General features: G+C 37.6%; 1 protein-coding gene across 3 annotated transcripts in view; it reads left to right on the forward strand.

Annotated features, from left to right (window-relative positions):
* Window positions 1-24,331, forward strand: part of GRM1 (glutamate metabotropic receptor 1) — a 313,303-nt gene that overhangs the window by 84,065 nt on the left and 204,907 nt on the right. For all 3 annotated transcript variants that reach the window (XM_036318276.1, XM_036318278.1, XM_036318277.1), the window contains one exon: window positions 21,017-21,266. In XM_036318276.1, the coding sequence (XP_036174169.1) occupies window positions 21,017-21,266 (250 nt within the window). The remainder of the gene's footprint in view (window positions 1-21,016; window positions 21,267-24,331) is intronic.

Below are 24,331 nucleotides of genomic sequence, written 5' to 3' on the forward strand. Positions count from 1 at the left end.
ACAATGAATGTTTATTTTTTTATTTTGTATTATAAGTATGGTTTACATTCACTATAAAAAATGTCTAAAATAAAGGAAAATATAAAGGCAAGAATTCTCATCACTAAGCTATTTACTCTAACTTTTTGGATATATATTGCTTTTCTATATCTTTTTGGCATATGGGTGCTTGTACATAAACATAAACATATTATCTAACATACTGTACATGTAGTTTAGCTTTGAAAAAAATTTTTTTTATCAATTTTACTGATTCAAATTGAATCTGAGCTCATTTTTTAAAATGACTTAAACGGCATCACAATATTCTCTGAAATTACCTTATCTCATACTTATCTATTATAGAAGAGTGTTAAAATCCTTGAGTATTCCTCTAAATCTCCCATTAGTTGTATAATATCACTTTAATTTTTAATCATTAGTGGAATGGAGATAGAGTCCCCTATGTGGTTGGTTATTAAAAATCCTAATTTTATTCCTTAATTTGAGAAGCTCCGCTAAACTTTATTACCTAAAAAAGCTTTGCTCTCTCTCTGAAGAAACTGCTTTAAAATTTGCTCTTATCAACCTGTTTTAAGGTATCACGCTAATGCTATAATCACTCCTATAGAAATAGAATTAATAGCTGCAGTGTGTAATCCAGTTGCCTACGCCACTCTCAAAAGTAGGGGGAGATTTAAAAGTTGTTGGGTCTGATTTGGAGGGCCTTATTTAAGAAAAAGAAAAAAATTATAATGTACTTGGAAATTTAATAAAAAGTTGTGCTTATCAATACACTGCTTTGGTCCCTCCCAGAGCCTTGGAAGGAGCCATGTAAATGAGCTACCCTGAAGCTAAAAGCGTCATGTGAAATTTTCTTTGGTGCAAGAGTGAACATTAGTTTTCATTTCAGAAGTATAGTTATATTTCACATTATATTACTGAATGGGAATTTATTGTTGCTTATTTCCATGAAAAGAAATGGCGGGAGAGCGAGGGGCTATACTGAAGGTTCTGCAGGCCAAGACTAACAGAGGGGCTCTTTTTAAAAATGTTCTTTAAATTGATGATAGAGAGGAAGGGAGAGGGAGAGAGATAGAAACATCAATGATGAGAGAGAATCATTGATCGGCCATCTCCTGCATGCCCCACACTGGGGATCAAGTCCGCAATCCAGGCATGCACGCTGACCATGAATGGAACTGTGACTTCCGTGTTCATAGGTTGAGGCTCAACTACTGAGCCACACCAGCCTGGCCAGAGGCTCTCATGTACCTGAAACTTCCAGGGATGGTCTAATGAGTGGCATAATCATGGTACATAATTAGTCCTGGTTTATAAGTCACGAAAGAGAGTCTAAACTGGTAGCTAAATGAGGAGAAGGTCAGCATGAGAACAAAAATCCCATCTCGGGAGGCCTGGTGGATGCAGGTGCTGTTGTCCATGGCTGTTGTTTGCTACTGTGCTATGGTGGACGAGAGGGCCCAGTCATACTCTTAATCCCTAATAGCTGAATTGTTTTCAGGATTAAACAAGATCATGTATATGAAATTGCTTTGTGAATTATAAGTTCCATATGCAAATTTAAGTCTTTTTGAAGAAAAACTTTGGGAAAAATTTTTATGAATATTAATACTTCAGATTTAGCACAGTGTCTGGGTAGTCTGAAAAATTAATTTAATACGTGACATTAATAATGGAATTATTTGGTATTTCCAAAGGTAACTTCTTAGAGTCTTCATTTATACTCTGTTCATTCCACCCCCTATCCCTCAATCTTTGCCCATGTCCTGTATTTCCATTGCAGAATCAAGAGAATGTTAAGGCTATGAGAAACCTTAGATATTATATAGCCCAACTCCCTTGCATATTCATAGAGTCTTTCATTGTGGCCCCATAAACTTACTGAATTTTGAGAATAAATTCTGATGTGGAGTATTCGTTCCCTGATGTTTCCAAGCAAATGTAAAATATTTAGCCATTTATACCACCCTCAGAAACGACAGACTTGAAGTGAAAGACTTTTTATTTTCTTCTTGCAGATTAAATATTTGGGTATTTTTATCGGAATTTTCCTTTTGTCATCTATTAATATTTAACCAAATGACAGTATGTGTGTAGTACAGGAAGAAAAACAGATGATAACATTCCCTGTGTTCCTAGAGTTTGCATTGCATGAGAAGCAGCCTCCAGAAACATTGACTGGTTTCAAATTAACAGACTTATATCCAGGATGTATGGCTTTCTTGAAGTGTAGTTGTGTCATTAAACATGACAAAGAAAGCCCTTGTGTGTATGTGTGGGTTTGCGGCAGGGAAATCAGCTTCGATTGTTCTATGAAATGTCACTCAGCATCTGTTCCATGTGAAGCCTACTGAGAACAGATCATGGGCAGGACAAAGCCAGAACCTTCCCTAGAGGCATTTCTGTAGTTCACTGAGAGTCTGCGCAGAGTAACTTGGTTGAGGTGACAAGCATGTGACCTCTGCTTCAACTTGAACTGAACTTCAAACCAGTTCTTAGTTAAGCTAGGCTCCATGCCTGTTTGAGACAGAAGGTCATGCTTGATGACAGCTGAACGTTGTTAAAAGTCTTAAACTCTAATTAGCCCAGGACTATCCTGTGTAGTCAGTGTAAGGGTCTTCATATTGCAGAATCTTCTATAATGGGACTTTAGTAATTATATGTCAGTTATCAGTACTCAACCCTGATGCTGCTTCAGTGAATAACTAGGATGATTAGTGTTAGTAGAAGTCATGGGGAACTACCACAACATAGTTTAAAATCCCACTGCTGTGGCTCAAAATTTTGAGAATTGGTTTTAAAAAGTATTAATTTTGTTCACCCTGTTGTTTCCTGAAGGTCCAAAGCAGTGGTTCTCAACCTTCTTAATACCGTGACCCTTTAATACAGTTCCTCATGTTGTGGTGACCCCCAACCATAAAATTATTTTTGTTGCCACTTCATAACTGTAATTTTGCTACTGTTATGAATCATAATGTAAATATCTGATATGCAGGATGTATTTTCATTGTTACAAATTGAACATAATTAAAGCATAGTGATTAATCACAAAAATAATATGTAATTATATATGTGTTTTCCGATGGTCTTAGGCGACCCCTGTGAAAGGGTCGTTCGACCTCCAAAGAGGTCGTGACCCACAGGTTGAGAACCGCTGGTCTAGAGTTTATTTTTTCCTTCTTTCCTCATCCTACTCTCATCCCTCCTTATCACCCTCCTTCCTTCCTTACTTCCTTTATTTCTAAGAAAAATACAAATAACTTTATGAGGCTTCATATCAGTCCTTGTGCTCATGAGTTATAACATTTATGTGTTAAATGTAGTAATAATGAAAGTAAATAATAAAATTTTTTTAAAATATATTTTTTATTGATTTCAGAGAGTAAGGGAGAGGGAGAGAAAGATAGAAACATCAATGATGAGAGAGAATCATTGATCGGCTGCCTCCTGCATGCCCCACTACTGGGGATCAAGCCTGCAACCCCGGTATGTGCCCTTGACTGGAATTGAACTTGGGACCCTTCAGTCACCAGGCTGATGCTCTAGCCACTGAGCCAAACTGGCTACGGCAATAATAAAAATTTTTAAGAATAATAGGTAAGTGATGGCAGAAAGTTAAGAGAAAGTAAATGTTGAATAGTTGAAAATTGATTAGTTTGGTTTTATATTTTTAAGCTTTAATATTATTCTTTAAGTTTTCATAGAAGTTAAAACCCAGTACTGTGCTAAGACTTAAAGAGAACTTTATGATAAGCTATTTTTCTCTCAATGAACTCATCTTTTAATAGATTTTAATCATAATAAAGTTATTGGTATTTCCAGAAGGTAAGCTTCAGGGAATCTCATTTTCTGTATTAAATCATTATTAGCTCCACCAAAGAAACCCTTAAAAAGTAGGCAACTAATTTCTGAGAAATTCAATATTAAAAAGCAAGGGAATTGTACCCAGGCTGTGATTTTTTTTGTGTGCAGAGTGATGCATTTGTTGGGGTAGGACCTAGTGAACCTATGACACGCGTGTCAGAGGTGACACGCGAACTCATTTTTTTGGTTGATTTTTCTTTGTTAAATGGCATTTAAATATATAAAATAAATATCAAAAATATAAGTCTTTGTTTTACTATGGTTGCAAATATAAAAAAATTTCTATATGTGACACGGCACCAGAGTTAAGTTGGGTTTTTCAAAATGGTGACACACCAAGCTCAAAAGGTTCACCATCACTGGGCTAGGTCCTCTCTGAACTTTCTTTTAATTACAATAAATAAATAAATATGTGAACAAAAATTTATCTAGCATCATTGATCTTCAACTTCTTTTTGCTAAGTAACTCTTCTTATATAATGAGGTTCTCATTATTAATACTATCGAGGCATTTCAAATGGGTGTTCTTTCTACTTTCCCTACCAAACTAACACAAATAAATGGGAAGATCTTAGTGAGCTCTGCTTCCCCCAAGGTTTACTGTTTCTCCCAGGAAGAAAGTTAGCTGCATAATAACTCAATACATTAAGACATTACATAATGTTTCCAGAGTTAGAAAAGTTAAACACTGTCTACTCTTCTAAATGCCTATTTAATCAGTTAGGACTTGGGAACTGAAAGGACAGAACATATTTCATTGATCATTTTATTGAGCAGTGGTTGAGAACAAATTTGCTCCCACTGTGCCAGAATGTTATAATTTCTAAGTAGATTTCAAGACTGTTTTTTCTCCTGCTATATTTCTCTCTCTCTTTTTTGTTTGTTTTTGTTTTGGTGTGTGTGTAGAATTCTGAATAGTAACCTAGAATTCTATTTTATGTGGTTATATGGTAGAGAGGGTTCTATCCCCAATATTAGGAGCCCTGGATTTCCATGTGGTATTGCCACTAACTCCTTTTGTGACCTTAGCCAGGCTTCTTTGCTTTTTTGGACATAATTTATAAATGAGGGTCATAGACAAGAGAGTTTTTAAGATCCACCAAATTATCATATTACATAAACTATTATATAGAGAATATTACATATAATCAAAATTTAAAAATCAAATGAAGAAAATACACATTGCCACTTACACTGTCTGTGAAAGGGCAGTGGTATATACCTCTTGAATTCCTCCAGTACTTGAAATTCAATATAATCACTTTCCAATGAAAGATATTATCAGGCAAACTAATCATATATTTGCTGCCTGAATTGATCAGGAATCACTCATGGATCAATAATAAGAGTGAATAAGTTGAAACATTGAGCAGGCTCTGCACTGGACCAAGGATATACAGACATGGCCTTTACCTTCACTGATGGGGTATAGAGACATTAAGCAAATAACCACACTAATAAATACACAATTACATGTTTATCCACATCTCACCATAAGTGCCATGAGGTAAATAAATGGGGTATAGTGATGGAACCAAGGTGGGGGCCACTTTATATATAGTGGTTAGGGAAGACATCCATGAATAAGAGACAGAACTGAGATGGTGAAACCGAATGATGAATAGAAATGTCTGGCAAAAGCAGAGGGAAACAAACGAGTGAAGGCTCTGATCAGGGAGAGAGCCTTCCACATTTGAAAATGGAAAGGAGTCCATTTGGCTGCAGAGGTGAACTGGTGAAATGGCAGGAAGTGAGTCTGGCACAGCAGGGAGGCGGGAGGTCACATGAGAACATCTGCCTTTTGGATTCTACTCTAAGTGTTAGGGAAAACCACTAAAGAGATCTGAGCCAGTAAATAAATTGATCAACTATGTATGAGATAACCATAATAGAGAATGGACTGAGAATAGCTCGGAGAGGAATAAAAGTAGATGTGGGGAGAACACACAGAAGACTGTTGCAATAGTCAAGGAGAGACAGACAATGAAGACTTGGATTAAGGTAATGGCGATGGATAAATTCAACACACATTAAGGAACAGATAGTCTGTAGTTGAGAAAGAGTAAGGAAATAAAATGGTTTCATTTTTAATAGACATATAACATCTAAATGAACTTCCACTGCAAGACAGCTTTATTTTTTCACATATCACACACAGGTACATGTCTCTACATGTATAGTAGTATGTGTGTATTTGAAATTGTCACACTTTTTTTTTATTACTCTTCTCTTTTTTGTTTCTTTTTTTAATGGCAAATGTCTATAGTTGTTCCTAAATTTGCATGGGTTCAGGGAACTGATATATGTAGGCAGATACAGTTTGAATGTCCCTACTTTCTGATCGTTCAGAATAAAAAAACACCTAGCTTCCCTAGCTGGTTTGGCTCAGTGGATAGAGCATCAGCGTGCGGACTGAAGGGTCCTGGGTTCAGTTCTGGTCAAGGGCACATGCCCGGGTTGTGGGCTCAATCCCCAATGTGGGGCATGCAGAAGGCAACTGATCAATGATTCTCTCTCATCATTGTGTTTCTATCTCTCTCTCCCTCTCCCTTCCTCTCTGAAATCAATAAAAATATATATTTAAAAAAAAACCCCAAAACCTAGCTTATTTAAAACCTAGTTCAATTTGCCTCTCTTGGGGAAGCCTTTCTTCTCCTTCCCAACTGGGTGTAGACACTCCTTTCTCTGGCCTTCATGCCAGTACCATTTATGATCATTCTTTTGCATGTCAGACTCTTCCAGAAACCTGAGTTTATCTAGTGCATGGACTCTCTTCCACTCATATGTTTGCCCCCAAGGGCTTAGCTCTGCCTGGAACATGTCTGCTGGAAGGTGTTGACTGACAAAGAGATCACATTCATTCATAGGATGCAATACTTATCTTTCTACTAGAGGCCCGGTACTCAAATTCGTGCACGGGTGGGGTCCCTTGGCCTGGCCAGTGATCGGGAATGGCCGGCTGGGGGGGAGGGACTGCGGGAGGTTGGCTGTGGGAGTGCACTGACGACCAGGGGGCAGCTTCTGCATTGAGCATCTTCCCCCTTGTGGTCAGTGCATGTCATAGCAACCGGTCAACTGGTTGTTCGGTTGACCGGTTGTTAAGGTCGCTTAGGTTTTTATATATATAGATGTTTCCTTATGATAGTGGGGAAACTGGAGACTAAAGAGCTGCTTATTTGAATGTCTACATTTCTGTTCTCTTTTCTCTGTAATGAGAGATATTGGAGGACTGTGATTTGGCAGTCAGAGAGCTTGGCAAGATGTCATTGGAAGAGCTTAATCAACAGTGCCTACGTGGTCCATCAATTTAAAGCTCTTGGAATTGGAAGGAAGTACAGAGGAACTCTAATCCTGCAATGTCATAGCCCAAGCGTATCTTAAATGTTTGATTCCCAATATTGGGCTTCTCAGAAGTAATGTTTTTATTGGTGAAAACAAATTATGACTTAATACCAAAATGGGAAAATGGCCCATGATACATTATTTTTTAACAACTAATTAAATTGTACTACTAATAGTGATGAGGAAACAGATACCACATAGAGATGAGGGAAATTTACAGTGGATGATTTCCACTCAGGTTCTGTGGGAACTCTTTCTTTAGATCTCATATACATATATTTTAATCCCAGCATTATCATTAATTGTACCATCTTCACTTATAGTCTCATTAAATGCTCACTCAATTCCCTCTCAGTGGCCCACTTGTCAAAATATACTGTGAGATTTTAAATAATAGATGCAAGGAATCATTCACTATTAGAAGATGTTGTAAAGATCCAAGGATGAGCATGGGAAAGTATCCAGGGCCCAGAACATTGTGGAATTCACAAACTGCCTTCTGTGTGCTGCTTGGCTTTTCAGATTCTCAACTCACAGTATCGTGATCCTTCCAGCTGCCCACTGCTTTCAGAAAGATCTACTAAACAAAAAAATATTAGGATGTCAGGGCTTTAATGGGTTACCTCCCTCAAGAGCATTTTTATTTGCAGTAGAAAGAGAAAAGTCATGTCTTGCTAGTGGTAGAATTTTAGGCATTGGTAAAGTAGGCATCTTGGACTGGAGAGGCCTTCGCCAGCATTGTTAATAGCATCATTCCCACGTGCCTGGACCCCCACCACATGTCAATAGGAGTGTGGGCTCTGGACTTTGACTACCAGGGCTGAGTTTCCTTATCTCCCATTGACTGTGTGGGAACATATGCAACCTTTGCTTTTGATCATATGAGAAAGGGTAGGTGTAGATTTTTTAGGACCAAAAGTCAACATGGATGTGAAGAGCCTCATCTGGTTCCAGGCATACAGAGCTCAAGAAATATTAGTTGAATAAATAGTAATAAACTCTCATATAGTACTGACAGTATGCTAATATTTACATATATGAAATCATTTAATTCTTACAACAACTCATTGAAGTGGTTGCTGTTATCATTTCCATTTTACAGATGAATCAAAACACAATGAGGCTAACTGACTTACCAAAGCCCCACAACTAACTAGTACAGTAGTCAGAATTTGAGCCAGTCCAGGCTCTCTGGTTCCAGCAGATCTGCTTCTATCATTTTGCAGTGCTGCCTCTACTATAAACAAATGGTGTTACTCCAAGAGTATTGGCAAAACTATTAGCAAACTCAGCATAACCTGAATTAAGGTGAAATACAGGTCACACTAAGGCAGCGGTTCTCAACCTGTGCGTCGCGACCACTTTGGCGGCTGAACGACCCTTTCACAGGGGTCGCCTAAGACCATCCTGGATATCAGATATTTACATTACGATTCATAACAGTAGCAAATTACAGTTGTGAAAATAATTTTATGGTTGGGTCACAACATGAGGAACTGTATTTAAAGGGCCAGAAGGTTGAGAACCACTACACTAAGGCTTTGTGATGCAAAATGCTAAGGAATGAGCCTTTCCCACCGTGATGCAGTAAACCAAGGCTAGCCTTGCATGGTAAGAGACCTCATTTATTATGCAGTGCAACCCCTTCACTTTACACATAAGGAAACTGGAACCCAGAGCAGTCCAAGAACTTGAGCATGGACATAGACTGAGGCAGAACCAAGCCCCAGTTGGGTTTCACAGGTCTAAACCCAAGGGTTTTTAATTCACTGCATTTGCTGCCAGAGGGTCTCATGTCCTTTGAATTAAAGACAAAATGTTTTCTCCATAGACTAATTTCCTTTTGACCCAGGATAAAATCTAGTTTGACTTGGTTAAATGGACTGTTTTACTGATGATATAAAAAATGTAAAAAGCGGGGTTCAAAGGGAGGAAACCAGAAGCTCAGTAACAGTGTTGGGGTAATTCCACTGAGCAAATGGTGTCTAAAAGCAGCTTCTGGAGGGGAAAGGGAACAGCTGGCTCCTGCTGAATGTCAGCCCATTGATGCTGGACAGTATGTCTTTCCATTGCTAGGGTTCACCTAATGAGCTTGCTCTCTAAGTGGCCTTGTTTTATGGTGCCTGTTTCTACAGGACAGTGTCTTGTTCCCTTGTTTCAGTGACTGTGTCCCTAAAAGTTAGTATTGGTAAAAATAATAAATGCAGGCAAGATACATTTTAAATGGTTATACAATAAATGCTTTCTCCTCCACTATGGTAATAATACACTTGTAAAAGAATCAGATTGCGGAAGGAAAAAGCTGTTGAAAAGAATATTGCTAAGCAGATGCTTACTCTGAGTACTGAGAATATAAAATATGTTTTGACATGAAGCTCTAGATTACGAAAGAGTGCTGATTCATATTGTTCTGGAATCACAAAATGCTCAAGCTATAGGGAGACTTAAAGACCAAATATATAAACCCTATATATTGAGCATGAGCAAAGAAGACAGAATGATAAACCGCTCAAGGTCATAGCTAGTTAGACAGTGAAGACTTCTGGATCTCATCAGGGAATTTTCATGGTAAACGTCTTAGAGAGGATAAAAGATGTGTTCATCTGAAAATAGTGGAAAACCATTCTAATAATGGTGGCCTAGCAGGTAGGGATTCATCTTTCTCATGCAGTAAGACACCCAGGGGAAGACAGTGCAGGTCCAGAACACAGAACGGTGATGCTACTAGGTATCTGGGCTGTTCTGTCTTCTGCTCCTTCAGCCTTCATGTGTCTTCATCTTCATATTTGACCCTCATTGTATAACAACATGGCTATTGAACCTCCAGGCTCAGGTACATGTACTGGTATAAAGAAAAAAGGGGCAAAATGTCTAAAAAGCATTTCTGTCATCTGACATTTATAAAATTTCCCCAAAAGCCTCACCTGGCAACTTCTACTTAACTCTTATCATCTGTATTTGGGTCAGTTCTGCAGCTCTAGCTGCCAGGGTGTCTGGGAAGGTAGGGGTTTTGGCTGTGTACAGTCAGCCCACTCAAAATTGGGTATTTTTAGTAAGGGAACATGGGAAATGGATGATGCATAGGAAACTACTAGAATCTGAAACAATGTATATATGTGAGAGGTAAGTAATTAAGGGGCATGGGTTTTAGGGTCAGACACATCTGAGTTCAAATTCCAGCTCTGACTATTTTTGGGCAAGATCCTCAGTTTCCTTTGTAAATGCAGATAATTATGACAAAATGATGCAACAAGGTTGTAGTGAAGTTAAAAGAATGTAATTCAAACATAAGATCTCCATAAAATTTCACATTTTAATACTGTTTTAGAATCTATCAACACTTATGTTGCTTACCCTTCCTGGACCACCTTATACTGTGATGTTTTTTGAACTTCAATGAGACAATGTTCAGGATACCAAGACACAAGATCGGATTAAATTCCCCTTTATTCCCTATTAGAAAAACAGCCGAATGATGTTTAGGCATTATTCACACTACTTTGAGCCTTTTGCTCAAAGGGGAGAGACTTGAATGGGCCAAACATCTTGACCTCAACATTAAGTGCTTCCTTGTCATGGAGAAAGGATGGTCAGGCCTGCAGCCCAGCCTTGTAGGAAATTCACAGAAGAGAGCTTGTTTTGAGACTTTTATATCTTTTTTGTAGGGCAGAAGCTCAGTTAATGATAAAATTTGTCTCCCAGACAAAATCTCATAAATAAAAAAAGAGACTAAATGCTTCTTAATAAAGTAGGGGGACTTAGTCAGATTTCAAGATTTTAAACAGTAAATCTGTATATATTACACATGCTCTCTCAATCCAAGTACATGAATATCACAGAAAATGGTACCTGGCTTATGTTCAAATTTCCTTAAGGACAGTCACTATAACATTACTATTTCTTATTTCCTTTAGGAAGAAAAAATGTTACATAGTCATTATGAGAGGTTCTTTTCCCTTTTGGAAAATTTCCCAAATATTCCAGAATATTTGACATAATATTCAGATAAAAATTTTACCCGCTGTATTTTTATTTCAAACATTTTTATTAACAAAATAGAATATTATTATTGTAGGTAAATTAGAAAACAAAGATAAAAATATAAAAACATAATTACATACAATTTTACTATTTAAAGAAACCCTTGTTAATATTTTCATGCATATTCTTTAAACTTTCTATATATGTAAATATATAAATATACATTAAAATTAGCTTTATATTTTACATACTATTTTAACCATTTCGTATTTAACAATGTGTTATAAATATTTTCTATGGTATTGAATACAATTTAGCATCATTCATGAAAATGTTTGCATGTATTCTTCATACAAATGCATAACAACTATTTACCCAGTCTCCTATTATAGAACATTGTTGTTTTTGTTTGTTTGCTCGCTTCTGTTATATTTTCCAACAATGTGCTGCGATGAAGATCCTTGTAACTGGAACTTGATGGACAATGAAATTATTTTTTGAAACTAAATTTCTAAGAAAAAAATATGAATGTAAAATAAAGCATTAGTATTAACATTTTTCCACTTAAAAGATGAGAACATTTTATACTACCATTAGTAGTATATGAGAGTTTTCATTTCAATACACTCTTGCCAACATTGGGTATTATCATTAAAAAATATATACAGTGTGTGTGTGTGTGTGTGTGTGTGTGTGTGTTTTGGAGTACATTTTTTGAACTTTTTGGTAGATACTACCTTCTCATTTTTTATTTTTTTGTTAATCCTCACCGAGGACATTTTTTCATTGATTTTTAGAGAGAGTGGAAGGGAAGGGGAGAGACAGAGAGAGAGAAACATTGATGTGAGAGAGACATATCGATTGGTTGCCTCCTGAACTTGCCTGGACCATGGCCAGGGATCGAGCCTGCAACCTAGTTATATGCCCTTGACTGTAATTGAACTCAGGACCCTTCAGTATGCAGGCTGACACTCTGTCCGCTAAGCTAGACTGGCCAGGGCTACCTTCCCATTTTTGATTAATATTCAATGTCACATAGGCAGAGATAGTGGACAGGTGTGCTTAGGGCAGCCTCTATGAACCTGTTTCCTCCATGTGAAAATAGAAATGAAAAAAAAAATGCTGCTTTCTGAAAGAATGATGGTCTCCTTTTTCATTTTTATACCACTTACATTTGGCCTTCTCTTAACTTTTTTTCTCCATATCATAAAGATATTTGAATTAGAGAAACCAGAAACTTGGTTAATGTATAAAGCTCTAAAGTTGATGAGTCATTTATGGCTGACACTTAAGGAAGACTCAGTGACAGAGACTCAATATAGGCAAGCATAGACTCTTGAATGCATTGTGTAAACAAAAACAGTCCACAAATAAAATAGGAAAGCAATTACTTTGTGCAACTGTGGAAAAAAATCTAGAGACAACCTGGGAATAAGGTGAAACATGAGTGGAGAGTGAAGCACTGCAGTTAAAGAAATAATCACAAGTTTGATTTTATAAATAGGAACATAGAGAAAATGGAATCTAAAGCTCTTAGGGCATCCTACCTGACCTAAGATAAGTGGTTGCCGTGGGTTAGCAGCGAGAGAAGGGTGAATAGGAAAACACAGAAGATTTTTAGGGTAATGAGGTATACTGTATGATACTACAATGATGGATGCATGTCATTATAGATTTATTCAAACCCATAGAATATGTAACATGAAGAGAAAGCCCTAATATAAACTATGAACTCTGGGTAATAATGGTGTGTCAACATAAGTTTATCCATTACTATAACAAATGTACCACTCCGGTAGAGGATGTTGATAATGGGGAAGACTATGCATCTGGGGGTAGGGTATACATAGGAAATCTCTGTACGTTCAGCTCAGTGTTGCCATGAACCTAAAACTTTTTAAAGATAAAGCATATTTAAAAAAATAAAAATTAAAGCTCTTAGGTCCTGCTAAAGTCTTATGTCCATTTTTATATTCTACAACTTTAGAGGGACATGGAGAGTAAAAATAGGCCCAATTCCCTGATTATTTCTCTGTTCTGGGAATTTTACTACAATCATTAACACATGTGATTTAATAATCATAAGTCTTTGAGATGCATATTATAATCTACATTTTACACAAGAGGAAATCAAAGCTTAAATAAAACACTTAAAGGCTATCTATCTTCTTATCCAGGATCCAGAACACAAGCCAGGTTGATTGCCCCGAGGGTCATCCTCTCATTCACTCATCTGTACAGCATCCCTGAAAATGTGATGAGACAAAGGTTACTTGGCTTCCATTATATTGCACAAAGATGTCAATCACTTCTTGGTAATTTTTCTTCTTCCTCTTAGATGTTAAAACTGTTCAAACTGGGATGATTGTAGGTAGGATGGGAAATTGCTGGTAAAATGATTCCCTTTTATTCTCTGTGGTTGCCCTGGGTGAGGTAGTTCCTTCACTGACCTTGCATAGGAATTCTCTTGCATGCTTCTAAGGCCAGGGATGACTCACTCACCTCTGACCCGACCAGAAAGACCCATAATGCTGACTGCAGGTGTGTGCATGGAGTCAGGGGAGCCATCACATTGTCTATGCTTTAAGTGGGAGTAACAAATTAAAAGATTGCCCCAAAATGTTGAAGTATAAATTTGTTTCTCTTGAAGAGAAAGCTAAGTTGTGGTTTCTGGAAAGACTCCCCACGCCCCCTCACCCACCGTCAAAAAGAACTCAAACCAGCTCAGTCTTTACTGAAATGAAGAGGAACTATATTTGTATTTCATCACAAGGGATTAGGGTAAAAAAGAAGAAATTTCTTATATTGTTTGTTGTTGAATATTTCCAGTAGTTTCTAAAATGCACTACGAGAGAAAATTTACTCATCATGATTCTTTTAAAAATTGGATATAATCTTATTTGTCCAAGATGTCCCAGGAGGCAGAGTATTCAGTCTCCAGGACCTCAGATAAAGACTGGGCCACGGCTCTAATGATTTCAGCTCATTGGGAAGCCTGAGGCCAGTATAGAATACCAAGGAAGAAATGCAAGCATGAAATAAGGCAGAAATTAAGGCAGTCTATGTATGGGCAATAATGTCCATTTCTATTATATCTAAACACTTTTATTATTACAAACAATAAGGATTCTTTGCAACCCCCATGTTCTCTCTTATAAATCTTCCCACAAGGTCTGTTGAAGCTTAATTTATAGAATATCTTGATTTGCTCTTTGTAAATCTCTTTGTTACATGAGGTAGAAATTAATATTTTTCAACACATTTTAATTTTATATTTTATAGACTTTCCACTCTTCCCTTTCTTACTCTCTAGAGTTTAGGCAACATTATAACAGTGATAAAGTCTGTTATAAAATCTGTTACGACACAGCAACATATAGTATATTTCCATGTTGCAGTCTGGTAGTGGTATGCCAGATGCTTCACTTGAAATTCGTTATATTGAATGTCATGCTATAAAACATGAACCTTCTGCTCTAGTTTGACTTCTCTTCTCATTGCCTCTAAAAATACCTTTGTGGATTCTCATTCAGTCCCATTCACCCTGAATACCAGACCCTTGCATACACTCTCTAAGGCCAAGTTTCATTCCTACTTTTCCCAAAGGTATTCTTTGACCCTCCCTGCTCTCTTAGTATTATGCTGTTTTCCATTTCACATGTAGCTTATGTGGCTTCTTATTGTTGCTGTGTTTCGTAATCTTGTGTCATGCCTTCACAGTTGTAAGTCCATGTAGGGGGCAGTATAGAATTCAGATGTGAAATCCCAGTTCTACCCCTGAATGATCTTGAGCAAGTTACTTAATCTCTTGGAGCTTTCATGTCCTTGCCTGTAAAAGAGGACTGATAACTTTTATATGGAGTTGTTGTGATGACTAAATGAAAGCTAGCTATTTTAGTACAGAGCTAGACACATAGTAAATATTCATCAAACTGAAGGCAGAGCCAGTGTCCAATATTTCTTGGCAACTCTTGAAGTGCAGAACCCAGGGATGTTTTTTCACGTTGAGAACTCAATAAACTATTTGCTAATTGAATGTTAATATGCAGCTCTCTATCAGGTCTTGGTGTTTACAATTCCATGGCTCTTTTATTTTTTAAGAGTTCTATTAAAAGCCAGTTCTTTGTATATCTTCCAAGGCTGCACAGAGAAGTATCTAAATAAATGTCTGAACACCAGGAAAGGCAAGAGGAAGCCTGAGTGGCAGAATGGAAGTGGGACAGGAGGACAAGAGGGTGTGCTCTGTGCTGAGTGTTTTATTTTGAGCCTGGCATGATTTGCTCATGACCTAGTAGACAGACAAAGAATACATGTACCTACCATTCTTTCTATCTGTGGAAAATCTGTTCATAATTGAAGACCCGAAATAAAGACTTTTTTTGCTTTTGTTCCACCAGATTTACTGAGGTATATTTGAAACATTTTATATATTTAAGGGATATAATGTCATTGTTGGATATGCATATATATATATATTGTGAAATGATTACCACAATCAAGCTAATTCCCACATCCATCACCTCTCATTGCTAGCTTTTTTTGTGGTAAGAGTATTTAAGATCTGCTATCCTAGCAAATTTTAAGTATATTATATATATATATTAGTAATGGTATATTATTACATATAATTAAATCATTAAGTATACATTCATTATACTGTACATTGGATCCCCAGAGCTTACTCCTCTTATGACAAAGTTTGTACCTTTGACCAACATCTCTCCATTTTCTTTCCACTCCTTAATCCCTGGTAGTCACTGTTCTGCTCTCTGGCTCTATAAGTTTGACTTTTTTAGATTCTACATATAAATAAGATCATGCAGTATTTGTCTTTCTCTGTCTGGCTTGTTTCACTTAGTATAAGGTCCTGTGGGTTCATTCATGTTGCAAATGGTGGGATTTTTTTAATGGCTAATACTCCACTGTGTGTTTCTACATGTTCATATTAGTATCATAGTTTCTTTATCCATTTATCCATTGATGGACACTTAGGTTGTTTTCATATATTAGCTATTGTGAAAAATACTACAGTAAACATGGAAGTGCAAATAACTCTTTGAGATGCTGATTTTATATCCTTTGGATATATACCAAGTAGTGGGATTACTGGATATATTTTTAAGTTTTTGAAGAATCTTATACTATTTTTCATAATGGCTATATCAACTTGCATTTCTACCAACATTACACAGGGATTCCCTTTTCTCCACATCCTCACCAACAAGTGGCACTTTTTTAGGCAGCTTTTTCTGATTCTTAGACACTTAAATTAGTCCTTGTCATATCATTAGTTCTGCTGATACTAAATGAAAGTAACACAATTTTAAACTTCCTGGAGGCAGTTTTCTTCCTATATTGTATGGTCTTTACATCTAGCACTGTTATCAATATAATGAGTACAATATGGTATTGTAACAATCAAATAATGCAATGTTTATGGATGCAATTTTTAAAGTATAAAATTCGCAAAAGTACAGTTGCTCTTCCTATATTAGAGCTACTCTCATGGAAATTTAGATATCAGTTTGGGGTCTTTTAGGAATAGTGAGAGAAATAGCTAGTTTAAATATGGTCCAATGCATGTTACTCAGCTCTCTATCAATTTGTGTAATAAAGAATTGATATCAGAATAAAAACATATTAATAAAGAAATTGGGACTAATATTTCATAAAACCTATTGACCTATGCAGACAGTCTTCTGCATTATGAAAATATGCACGCTTGATTGCTTTGGCTATTAAGAGAAACAAAGAGCAACCTAGGAGTCAAGTTATGTAGAAGCGTCCCAGTTCTAGCACAAAGAAGCTTCATGCTCACCCATGAGCCTTTTCCCCTCTGTGGCTCTATTTCCTTGTCTGTAACCTGAGGGGTTCTGTTATTGGATTTTGAGTAAGCCCTGTATCTGTTTCTTGTCTGCTTATGTCCAAGGTCTTCACTAGATTTAAAAACAAGTATTTTCTTGTTTGAATGCATAATGTATTGCTGCTCATCTATCCTGCATGTATTTTGACAAAGGAACAAAATAGTTTTCTGTGACTGAAACCCAAGTTTGACACCTGAGCAGTAAAGTTATTCCCCTAATAACACCAATTTATGACAGACTGACAGTGCCTTTTGCTGTGATGTATATGCACCTTGTAGATTCCTGAATCTGCATTTATGGTGAGAAATAGACATCTGACTTCCTTCCTATGCCCCTCTCTGCAGACAGATGAGGCATCCACTTGCCAGCTGCAGTTTCTCCCTTGAAATCTGTCAATGCCTCTTGCTTGAACTTTGATGTGTTTCCACAGTCCAGGGAGCTGAGGATTTTGTGATGAATCCTTTTTGGGCTTTACTGGACTGGATTAGGGTACATAAAGTACCCTTGAATTAAAAGGCAAATACATTTAACTGATAATTTCTGTTATAAAAAAAGAGATACAAGAACACTTTATTTTTAAAAATATAGGAGCATCTTAGTTAGGTTTTATTACAATGCCCATGAAATTTTTATAGAAACTGAGATTTAAGTCCTACGTCCTTTTTTTTTGGTGGGGGGAAGGGAGGGAGGATATTCTTTTGAAATTATTTTGACTTAACAATTGCTGTATTTATATGATATTTATCTTGACAAAATTTGAAAACTGCTTCTAAGTTGTCTACCAAAAGTTTGACCTGCTTTCTCCAAAATTGAATGCATTTGTGTTTTGCCAACACTGAGTATTATTAATTTGTGCTCTAGCACTTTCTTGTGGAATCAAGCTGCAGCTTGATGCCTCTCGCTGAGATGACATTTTTGCTTGGCATTTCCCTCCTGTCATTCTCTTGCTTCTCTCCTCTTCAATAAGTAATTTGAACAAGAATTTTTACCTCAGCTCTGTTTTTAGGGAACCTAACCTAAGACACTTGGTTTAAGGTGGCAAAGATTGAAACAAAGAAAAGAGTTAGGAACATTTTAGAGAGAGAGTCTACAGGAATTAATCAGCAATAGAAGAGAAGAAGAAGTCCAAACAGTTCCTAAATTTTATTATTGAACAAACTGCTGGGTAATGCACTATTTACTAATAGGAGATGTCTAAAAGGAGCAGGTTTGCAAGGTTGAGAGGGAAAAATTCTATTTCAGATAAGTTTGAAATGTCTTTAAGTGGATACAAATGTCAGGTAGGCAATTGAATGTACAAATATTTTGCTCCAAATGGCAATCTAGTCTGAGGATCTATATTTAAGATTCAACCATGGTATTCAAATGGTATTTGAAGGAATGTGACTGAATGAGGGTACTTCATGAGACTATAGAAGAGAAAGTTTCCCAGGGCTGTTCCTGGTATGACATTATCTAGAGATTGAAAGAATAAGAATATCTAGCAAATACATTCAGGAGTAGTCAGTAAGTGGTGAGGAAACCTTGAGAGGCTGTGTCACAGAAACCAAGAGGAAAAAGTATTTCAAGGAGGGTGCAGCCAACTGTTGAATGCAGCTGAGTAGTTCATGAAGACTAAATCAGACAACAGATCATAAAATATGGCAACAGGGAAAATATTGGTGACCTTGACAGGGGAAGAGTTTGACAAAAAGTATTCTGAAGTGATGGAAATGAAGGTCAAGGAGAGACTGAGAGATGATGAAGCAAATACATAGATCTAGGCAACAATTATTGCTGTGAACAGTAGTGAATGAGGTGATGAGTCAAGTAGAACAAAGAGTCCAAGAGTATTTTTAAAAATTTTTTTTATTAATTTTAGAGAAAGGGAGATGGAGAGGGATAGTTAGAAGAAATATTGATGACAGAGAGACATCGATCTGCTGCCCTACACACCCCACCTTGGGGATCGAGCCTGAAACTCTGGCATGTGCCCTGACCAGGAATCAAACTGGGGACTTCTTGGTTCATGGGTCAATGCTCAACTACTAAGCAACACCAGTTCGGCAAGAGTATTTTTTTTTTTATTGACACAATTAGAAGGGGAAATTTATTTTACAAAAGAGAGGGGACAATATCAAAAGAAAGTCCTTTAATAGTGATGGGACTTCATTCATGAGCAGAAGTCAGCTCTATCCTGAGGCAGAAGCACTTCAAATTTGCAGTAGGAAGGATGCTAGCAAATATGAGTACCAATGAATAAAGTTTCATAGATGTTGTGGTATATAGCTGAATTAATTCTAGTTTGATTGTTTCTGTGTTCTTACTGAAATATGAAATGAAGGTCCCAGCTGTGATGAAGGTTAGAGGTAAGGTCAGTTGTTTAGAGATTTGATGAGAGAAAAACAAGGATAAAATAATTATGTTAGAGACTAGGAAAATTTATTTACATTGGAGATGCAGTACTATATCCTTGCATTGTTGAGTGCCCCTTTTGGTATATATGCTCATAATTAAAAAACAACAACATCTCCAGTTGCTTCTTTTTAAAAAAATATATTTTTATTGATTTCAGAGAGGAAGGAGAGGGAGAGAGAGAGATAGAAACATCAATAATGAGAGAGAATAGTTGCATAGTTGCCTTCAACACACCCTCTACTAGGGACTGAGCTTGAAACCCAGGCATGTGCCCTGACCAGAATTAAACCGTGACCTCCCAATTCATAGGTTGTCACTCAACCACTGAGCCACATTGACCAGGCTATGCTCATAATTTTTAAATAAAGCCAGTCATCAAGGTTATGAGTTTTTTTCAGCCACGTTTAGGTGTAAACATGGACTAGGAGAATGGCTGGGTTTAACTAGCATTAGGGTTTTGTCAAGGAAACACAAAGGAGTGAAAAAATTTTCAAGGGAGTGCTAAGGAAGATGGGCTATAAAATCTAAACTAGACTATGAGGCAAATGAGCGGCAGGATGGAAAGAAACATATTGAGGTAAATGGATTTGAGGTTTCTGTGAGGTAGAATGAGTGCTAGAGAATGGGTATTAGAATATATGAGCTTGAAAGATAAGAAGGGATAAAGTCTGGAATATTTGACAGCCACATTCAGAGATATTAGTGACATTTATGATAACAAAGTCAAAAGTAGAAATAGTTGGGTTATAGGAAATACTGGATGGAGAGAGTTGAGAAACTGGGGGACATTGTATTGAATCATCTACCTGGGTATCAACTCAGGGAAAGGAGTAGAGCTATAAAGGACACTAAGGCGGGGCCTACAGGTATCAGTGAGACTGAGAGATGGGGAACTGACACAATGTGATACTTGTTTTATTTAATTGATTTCTATGAGTTCTTAGTTTTTTAAAGTATATTTTATTATAGCAATGACATTAACATAAAAATCAAAACAGAAGGCCAAATCTCCCATAGCCCTATCACTTCATCAGAGGGCGTTGGATTTTGACTGAACTCTGTATGTATTTCTTGTCTGCTTAGTCTGGCCTGGCCAGGTATTCCGTTTGCTTTGCTTACTCCCTCTTCATGGAAATGTGGCAGGGCTTGCTGTCACCATAAGTGTCTACCTCTTAACCAGGCTGCCTGGGAAGCAAGCCCTCAAAGGAACAGGCCTTCTCATTGTGCTATTTGACCTCCTACCACAATGCGCTGATCTCTCCCACAGTGCTAAAATTTGGGACAGCCACTATTAATCATGATTATAAAATAGGGCAGCAGGCCTTCATTTATCAAAACTTTTTTCACTGTGGATGCCCTAGTTAGATAGTTTCTCATTATTTTCAGGGTTGATGGTTTGATCACACTCCTTGATCCATCCAGATCTTCCTTCAGTCCCAGGTACATTGACAAGTTATTTGGTCAGTCTGTCCTCTCCATTCCCAGTGACCAGGGAATCCTTATTCCAGGTGTGAGTGTGGCTGCTGCCAGGTTGTCTTGAACATCTGCTGATTATTTTTGGACAGGGAATTATGGGGAGAGTGGAATGGACGCTTTCAAAGAGCTGGCTGCCCAGGAAGGTCTCTGCATCGCCCATTCAGACAAAATCTACAGCAATGCTGGGGAGAAGAGCTTCGACCGACTCCTGCGCAAGCTCCGAGAACGGCTCCCCAAGGCGAGAGTGGTGGTCTGCTTCTGCGAAGGCATGACGGTCCGGGGCCTCCTGAGTGCCATGCGGCGCTTGGGCGTGGTAGGCGAGTTCTCACTCATCGGAAGGTAAATCTCTCAATCTCTTCTCTCTTTCTCTGTCTCCCTGCTCCTCCCCCTCCTCCTCCTCCCCCTCCTTCGTCTTCTCACTGAGAGTGGGGCTATTGTCATTTTCCTGATAGAAAAGAGTTGCCCAGTAGATGACAAGATGCTAAGGCTATTTCAGAAAAGGATGGAAAGTTGTTGCCAGACTGTTTTACCCCAGAAAATTATTCTTCCCATTTGCTTCCCACCCCTTTCATCTCACCCCAACACACACACACACACACACACACACACACACACACACACACACACTCTTCATACTTTATAAGCACAGAAATCTTTATTTATTTATTTATTTATTTATTTATTACTTAAAGTATTACAAAGGGTATTACATATGTGTCCATTTTATCCCCCCGCCCTAGACAGTCCCCTAGCCTCCCCTATCCCCCAGTGTCTTATGTCCATTGGTTATGCTTATATGCATGCATACAAGTCCTTTAGTTGATCTCTTACTCCCCTACCTCCTGCCCCCCAACCCTCCCCGGCCTTCCCGCTGCAGTTTGACAATCTGTTTGAGGCAGCTCTGCCTCTGTATCTATTATTGTTCAAAAGTTTATAATGGTCTCTATTATCCATGAATGAGTGAGATCATGTGGTATTTTTCCTTTATTGACTGGCTTATTTCACTTCGCATAATGCTCTCCAGTTCCATCCATGACGTTGCAAATGTTAAGAGTTCCTTCCTTTTTAGAGCAGCATAGTATTCCATTGTGTAGATGTACCACAGTTTTCTAATCCATTCATCTACTGATGGGCACTTAGGCTGTTTTCAGATCTTAGCTATGGTAAATTGTGCTGCTATGAACATAGGGGTAAGCACAGAAATCTTAACAGGTACCAGTGGATGGGGGTCAGAAGTATTTATAGAAATATATATTACGATTTAAAATTTAAAGGGTTGGCTAAGTGAAAATGAAAATGTGTAGCTGAACTTTGGAACTTGATAGTATCATTTCTTACGGGATAGCGCACAGCAATGCTTTCAGTATGCGATTTCTGGAATTGCGGGTGATGTGTTCCAAGATCTCTGCTCTTCTTTCTAGACCATATGTACTTGTGTGTGAATCACTTCCATATCACTGTAGTTTCATAGAGTTTTTAACCTAACAGATATCTTGTTAAATTTTCCGTCTTCTAATGGTAAAATTTTCCAACGAGCCTACTGAGTTTACTTAAATGAAAGCCTTACTGATCTTCTACTCTGTCACAGTTATGTTCCAGATCTCCTTTTCTCCTTTCTTGGCTAGAGTACAACCATATCTCCCCAGCTGAAATACTCAACCACTGACCCTCTTATCTAGGAAATTGGTGGTAGTGGTGTGGACATCCTCACTGGACCTTTCGTCTCCATTCCTGCACTTATGGTAATGATGAAAAAAGTGGTGAGACTAATATCACCATCACCTGGAACTAGAGGCACAGGGCAGTCCAAAGACTTTTTTTTAGAAGATGGTAGGACAGAAACCCAACTAAATGAATAAAGTGACAAAAAGTACTCTCTAGGCATGCGGAAGTATGGAGTCAAGGTCAAAATATAAACCAAGATTAAGAAAATTATTGAATTTGGGTAAAATTGTTACACTGCCATGAAGTATTATTTTGGCAGCTTCAACATGAGGCAGTGTGTGAAGCCATTTAAGGAGCATGAAAGAAGGAACATTATTTCCTTAATGACTGGAAAGGACGGGAGCAGCATGGTTAAAGTGTTATGAAAAATAAGGTTCTTATATATATACCAGGACAGATGGCCTGCAGATAGTCAGCCTTTTAAATTATTTTTATAAAATGACTGCTTTTATAAAGGTGCTTTTTTTTAAAATCTCATATTTACCATTTTCAAAAGAACAATAGTCTATTTTGCAGTATTCATTCTCTTTAATATCCCTGAAGAGGCTATCTACCTGGGTTCTGGAGGTCTTGAACAGAAGTAGCAAATACGTGAGCTTTTCGGGTAGACAGACTGCTTAATTGTGAAATACAATTACACAAAATGCTGCAGTGAGTAATTGGAATATAAAGAACTCATTTCACCATTATTATTTAAAAGCTGGTCAATGATGGTAATGTAGTTAACCTCTCCTGCTAACAATGCAGCTGAGCTCATGCAAGTATTTCTGAGATTCTCACGTGTGCTTGCTCATAAATAAGCGAGCTACATGTGATATCTACTTCTTTCACTCCTCTTTTTGTTTTCTGTCCCACCCCTGCTGGGTTGTTCTAACACATCCTGGGGAAGCAGCAACACAATGAACGTCTGAGTTTCTGAGGACACTGCTCCCTGCACCAATGGTTATGGCCTACGATGCATGGAGCCTTTGAGATACCAAAGTTATGCTACACTTGGCGCTTCTCTGCCTTTCTGGGCTATGTTCCATGAGGTCTCTCAGTGTGGTATTGGCTTTTACTCTCATATCCAAGAGGATTTTGGGGAAAACAGCTTTTACTTCATTCTTTGTTCACAGCTCTATTTCTTCCCTGGGAGAGATATGAGTCCATGAGGAGCTGAGCAGGGGACAAAGCCAAGTGGTTAACACTACACCATGCCTAGAAGTAGCCTTCCCTTCAGATGCTTGATTCGCCACTTCTTGTGAAGATGAATTTTACACTAACTGCTCCTCTGTCCCTCATTCCAGTGGACAGTTGGTGGGCGTGGTTACCTCATTTCAGCAGACATATCCAGAGCATTCTGGTTTAACACCTAGTTGCAATTTTGAACTACATTTGTAATGCTGTCCAAATATATCTCCCTCCTATTTAAAGGGGTTTTCGTTTACCAAATGATAAACTCCTTTGAGGCCAGGAGCCATTGTTTAGTTTCTTTGACAATACAATGCATAATTTTGGCTGCTTCCAGATTCACAAGAATATATTGTGTAGATGGTGATGAACCTTTTTTCAAATAGGTAAAGGTAAGTAAATCATGATGAAGATTATATGAGACATTTAATTTAAAAAATTACTTTCTGAATGAAGATTTATATTTTCTTGTCTCCATGACGCTTCTTCCCTCTCACATTTCACATCCA

The sequence above is a fragment of the Myotis myotis genome, unplaced genomic scaffold, assembly GCF_014108235.1.
Source record: "Myotis myotis isolate mMyoMyo1 unplaced genomic scaffold, mMyoMyo1.p scaffold_m19_p_7, whole genome shotgun sequence".
In the NCBI taxonomy this organism is placed as follows: domain Eukaryota; kingdom Metazoa; phylum Chordata; class Mammalia; order Chiroptera; family Vespertilionidae; genus Myotis; species Myotis myotis.